General features: G+C 42.6%; 1 protein-coding gene across 1 annotated transcript; it reads right to left on the reverse strand.

Annotated features, from left to right (window-relative positions):
- Positions 1–1,015: 1,015 nt before the first annotated feature.
- On the reverse strand, positions 1,016–1,803 carry LOC136481961 (dirigent protein 22-like). The gene has a single exon (XM_066479229.1). It carries the CDS (start codon positions 1,780–1,782, stop codon positions 1,141–1,143), a length of 642 nt encoding a protein of 213 aa, XP_066335326.1. The 5' UTR covers positions 1,783–1,803; the 3' UTR covers positions 1,016–1,140.
- Between the last annotated feature and the right edge of the window lie 4,337 nt (positions 1,804–6,140).

Raw genomic sequence — 6,140 nt, forward strand, 5'->3', positions numbered from 1 at the left:
AATTATTGTTTGTTGTAATAATAAACCGATCTAAATTATTATGGTTTATAATGAACAAATTTAAATCATTATGTGTTTGTAATGAATGGGTTTGTAATGAAGTAATCTAAATTATTACAGGTTTGTGATGTATATATCTTATTGTGAATTAGCCGTTGATATAATGTTCTTGTGAATTATATATTATATATGCATATGTATATATGTTCGGGGCATATTTGCATTTTCAAATTTCAATTATTTTAGCAGAAAAATACACTGTAGAGGCGGTTCTAGATTGAACCGCCCCTATAAATGGGAATTATAGGGGCGGCTGGTGTTACAGCCGCCCCTACAAATCATTTTTATGTACTAACCGCCTCTACAAATCGATTTGTATGGATAACTGGCAAAACCGCCTGTATAAACCATCGCCAGCCGCTCCTATAAATACTTACTGTAGTAGTGTCCTAGCTAGATTTGGTTGTGATTAGTTGCCTAACTTGCATTGTGGCGAGTATAACACCTGCGAAGCGGTGGACAAACCATGCAGGTGATCAATATGATCACCTCAAACCGATGGACACGAGAACATCAAGAAGGAAATGATCGGTGCTGATGCTGCAATGAACTGGTCAACTGTATACTAAGAGTGTGGCTAATAATACAAACGGTTGTTAGCTATCAGCCAGCCATATAGTAGTTATCTATTAGAACATATTTTATCATTAATACATAGTTTGCTTTTTTCTCTTTTTGAAAACTCGTGCATCAACTAGTTGTAAACTTATAGTCCACTTTTCTTCTCTCTTAATCATCCTAGAATTCACTTATAATTTTTTACTACACTTTAAGGTTATTCTCTAAGATCATAGTCTCTGCTCTGGTTGATGGACCAGTCTATCTAATATAATATTATAAAGCAAAATGTTTCTTTATCTTTCATCGCTCATAGCTGGCCGTCTAATAGGGATCTGAAGGACTCCATCTCTCCTATGTCTATACAAGTTAGTGTGTCTAATCATGATGCAGAGTCTGATTCCAAAATGAGTTGTAATACAAAGTGTTCCATAATCCACCACTCTCTCTCATGCCCATACACGTTAAATGTTGAGGCATGTGCAGAGTCTGATCTAAAACAAATTAAAACACATGACATGATCATTGATAAATCTCTAAACTTTTCATGTCCATATGAGTTAGAGCAGCACATGTCCCTAGAACAAAGTTCGATTCACAGGTGAATTGACATGATCCCTGGAACAATTTCAGGTACATGTCGATCTTGACCACGGCGTTCTTGGTGGTGGAGTTGAAGTAGTGCGTCGTGAGCAGACCGTAACCGGTGGCTCCACGGAACCTGCCGGCTCCGCCAATGACCGCCAGCTCCCTGACCTCGTCAAAGAAGGCGTCCTTTCCATTGACGACGAGGTAGCTGCCGTTGTGCTTCCCCGCCGTGAACACTATGTTGAGGGAGAATATCGCCGCCAGCTCCTGCTGATCCGCGAAGGGGTAGAACCCCTGCGCGCGCCCCACTGCCGGCGACGCCGCATCGGGACCCTCCGTCAGTGGGTCGTCGATCACGTGCATGTCGCCGAAGCGGGCAGGGGTGCCGGGGTCTCCCGGCAGCGGCGTTGTGCCCCTCGCCACACGCACCCCCGTGGCCGGGCTGTCTGCTGTTGTCGTCACGATGTCGTGCATGTAGAACTGGAGGTGCGTGGTGGCAGTGGCGGTGGCGGTGGTGAGCGCCATGGAGATAAGTATCAGTTGGAGCTGCACGGTACTAATCTTGGTTTTGGCCATGGTGTGATAAGGGAGAGAAGGACAAAGGGGCTTTCTACTTGAACCGTGGAACGCAGCATGTGCTTATATAATTCGTCGGTCAACAGCACGAGTGAGAGGCTGCACGTCCCTGTTGGAATAGATTTTTAGGATTCCCAATTTGAGGGTTTTATTTAGTTTTCGATTAGACCAAGAAGGCTATAACAATACAATACAAGTATGAGCCTACCGAAACATTAATAAGAAGCCTGCAAACCCATAGAAATATGATACGCACAAATAAATGGCAGAAGCGAAAATTTAAACTGTTTCTGGTTGATATATAACCCAGAATTTGATAATATTAGCGTGAACATTGAGTCTCATTCTTCCATTGGTTCCAAAGAAGTTTGGCCGTCAGTTCCAATAAGAACACGCCACGATTCATTTCTCATATAATAACCAAAAAAATTCCCAGTTCGGAGTGAGTGTTACTAGGTCAGATATGATTTTCAGGGGTGGCTAATGGGCATTTGTAGGGGCGGTTCGGCCAGCCGCCCCTACCATACCGTCTCTACAAATCATATATTTGCAGGAGCGGTTCCCAGACCGCCCTTATAAATCGATTTATCGATTTATAGGGGCGGCTGGTCCTCTACAAATCGATTTGTAGGGGCGGCTGATAACACCAGCCGCCTCTACAAATCGATTTATAGGGACGGTAACAGTATGAACCGCCCCTACAGTGTATTTTTTCGCTAAAATAAATTCAAATTACCAACATGTGCTCCCCCAAATCATCATGTGATGAGTAAAATACATGATCAAGTATCCTGGCAAACTAATATTGTGGCCCAAACAAGATTGTTTATCCAAAAATTTCTAAACATCTTCTATAGTATAAGAATCACAATAATAACAAACAGACTCATAATATGACAACAAAACATATATCTATATCACAAAAAGACCAAGCAAGCACGGTGCATTGAGCTATGTAGATGGTAGCAGCTGCTAGCATAGACAGGCAGAACTGGAGCATCTCGTATTCGACAAGACTCAGCTCGATTGTGAAGAAAGACAGGAGTTCGAGCTGTCCAGTAGTATAAAGATTTTGTCAGGGTTTATGTACTTGTACAGCAAACCTATAGCTTACATGATTTATTGATCACAAAAACAGGAGTATGTATTAGTATCTTACCTTCTTCTCAGATTGTGCTGCCTTTAGAAACCTTCTCATGAAACAGTATGGAGTTGGCACCGACATATTGAAATTAAGTGTGTTCACTATCCTCCTCTCCTGCAGAGATTTCAATGTCAGATATCTTTTTTTTTTGCACTAAAAATCAACATGCAACACATTTTTTACCATTTCAAGAATATCAGCCCTTGTGTAGGCGCGATCACAGATTAAGATCAGATCCTCGACCACCGGTACGCTCACTTCTTCATACTTGCACGCGAGCAACATAGCAGTTACACCAACTAACTGAAGCTTCTTCCGCACCACAGTTCACGTGTCAAGAATCTATCTATGACGTGCCAAGAACACAATATGTAGTCTACTCAGTAGCAAAGCCACGCAATGGTTTATTGGTATGTTTTCCGCTAAAGAAGATGTAAGCTGCCATGAAACTGATCATGTCACATATAACATGATCCCACGAAATAGTAAAATCTTATATATATGGAAGAAAGAGTATGAAATAGTGGTCAAACTATTATTGACTTAACCTTCATCTTAAACCTGTTGAAAAGATAGCATATTATCATAACTAAGATAAAGCACTTTCATGGGCACATTTCATATGAACTGTTCTTTAAGATCATAATATGGGAATCAAGGAGTTGAAATCATAAATGTAATTGAATTGAATTTTGATAATTATACAAAGGACCTACTGACACCCTTCACATATCACTCACCTCTGACATACCGAGGAAACCAAATTGGCAGAGAAGTCTCTAAGTTCCCAGTGGTTATCTGAGAGCCTATGCCCTAGCCTTTTTGCAACAATGCAAGTGATCATTGATGGCATCAGCCGGTGCAACTACAAATCAAGATAATCATTGCTAATTTAGGATTAATATGATGAGAAGAATATACAAAATGACTAAAAAATAAGTCATACACATGAACTATCAAAACTTTATGGTTTACCACTTACATAAGGTTCAATATGAATATGTGGATTACGGAGAAGACTTTGGACTACTCTCATTAGAGCAAATAAAATAGGAAGATCACCCAAACTCCGAGTAACCTGAAATTCAGATGGTTACACACTTAATGCCATCTCAAAAAATATCACCAAAAGCAAGAATCTACTGTAAAACCTCGTCTGCAGTGAAGTAGGAAAAGTAAGGAACCAAAGGATGAAGACCAGAATCTTTTGCTAAGCTCACTAAAACTTCTTTAAAAAGGGATGTATCAGATCTACTCATAGTAAGCTCAGCTAATTTATCAAAGTACATCTGCAAAACCAAACAGTGAAGAGGTATATAAGTTTCTTGGAAATATATGAGTAATACAATGCACGGTACCATAATCAAAGCCCTGCTCTACTAACGCCAGGCTCAAATCAAACAACCCACCCAGACCGCTGGCGTTTTGATGCTAAAACAAGGCAAGCAAACGAACTAGCCTGAGTTCCTATCACAAATCCCATAGCAATCGAACAGATCTAAGCGCCATGCGCACCATTCCCACACAAAGAAATCTGCATCTACGGCTACCTGAGCTCAGATCTGATCCGCTAAGGCCACGGCGGAGGGGGGTGTCGCTCACCTTGCTTGTGGCCGGCACCCTTCTCGACTATGTGGCACTGCACGCACTTGGTCTTGAAGATCTTCTCGCCCGCCTTAGGGTTCACGGGGGGAGCCTCCGAGAACGACGCCATCGCTGCAAGCAGATATCTGAGTCTGAGCCGACGGAGAAGAGGAGGAGGCCAACCGCAACTTCTTTGCCTCCTTGAGGAGCTTCATGGAGCAGACGAAGAGACAGGCACATCCGAAGAGAGAGACTGAGACAGAGGGAGAGGCAGAGGAAGAGACAGGCACCTAGGGTTTCATGGAGCAGACAAGATATCGCATCGGGGGCAACCGAGCCGGCGACCATCGGTAGGCGCCGTGCCTGGGCAGCCGTTGGGGCCCCCGCAGCCAGGGGCGGCCACCCACCACCCGCTGCACTGGTGACTTGGCCGGGGCTGCCGTCGCCATGCCCCTGCGGCGCAAGGGGGGAGGGGCGCGAGGGGGGCGAGGCGTGGAGGAAGAGGAGGGTGGCTGCGGCGTCCGCTGGCCCGCTCGCACCAGCCACCGTCGCCCTGACTGCTGCTCGTGTTAGGAGGGGGAGAGAGCGTAGAGGAGACAAAGAGAGGGGAGGGGAAGAGAAGCTCTAAAGGAGAACATATTTTTCGACTGTGCTCTAGAATATACGGTCAGAGTCATTTGTAGGGGCGGCTAGTGATTGAGCCGCCTCTACAAATAGAAACACCACTACTGGAAACCGGCACTTTGCCGAGTGTCGGAAGCTTTGCCGAGTGTATTTTATCGGGCACTCGGCAAAGACAGCTTTGCCGAGTGTTTTTTCGGCACTCGGCAAAGATGGCTTTGCCGAGTGTTTTTTTTGGCACTCGGCAAAGATGTATTTTGCCGAGTGCCATTTTTCAGCGCTCGGCAAAATGCGTCTTTGTCGAGTGCCTTTTTTTTGCACTCGGCAAAGAGGCATTTTGCCCAGTGCCATTTTTTGGCACTCGGCAAAATGCGTCTTTGCCGAGTGCCTTTTTTTGGCACTCGGCAAAGAGGCATTTTGCCGTGTGCATTTTTTTAGCCCTCGGCAAATCATTTTTTCAAAGCAATTTTTGAGGCCCTAAATGAATTCAAATGAAAAACTTTTCAACTACAAAGTTGTATAACTTCTCAAGATCTACAAAGTTTATTTTGGTCATTTCTTCATTTGACAAAGCGATAATAACGTTGTTCATAAAATCTACATCTCTCTCATATCTCTCATATTAGTTTAATAAAAGTGGAAGAGAGATATATAAGATTTGTGAACAATGTTACTACCACTATGTCGGATGAACAAATGATCAAAATAAACTTTGTAGATCTTGAGAAGTTATGAAATTTTGTAGTTGGCAACATTTTGATTTGAAATCATCTTATCATGCAAAAACGACGTTTGAATTTTAAAATTTTAAAATTTGAATTTTTCAAAAGATCTCGGATGGAAAAACTTCCTAAATGAAAATTGTAGATCTCCAAAAGTTATGAAACTATGTAGTTGACAACTTTTTGATTTGAAATCATCTTATCATGCAAAACTATATTTGAATTTCTCAAATTTGAAATTCGAATTTTTCAAACGACCTCAAATGGAAAAACTTTCTAAATGAAAA

This window comes from Miscanthus floridulus, chromosome 9 (genome assembly GCF_019320115.1).
Source record: "Miscanthus floridulus cultivar M001 chromosome 9, ASM1932011v1, whole genome shotgun sequence".
Classification (NCBI taxonomy): domain Eukaryota; kingdom Viridiplantae; phylum Streptophyta; class Magnoliopsida; order Poales; family Poaceae; genus Miscanthus; species Miscanthus floridulus.

Bases quoted from the DNA above. Each gene is read 5' to 3' on its own strand.
- LOC136481961 (XM_066479229.1), bottom strand. From the start codon at position 1,782: ATGGCCAAAACCAAGATTAGTACCGTGCAGCTCCAACTGATACTTATC.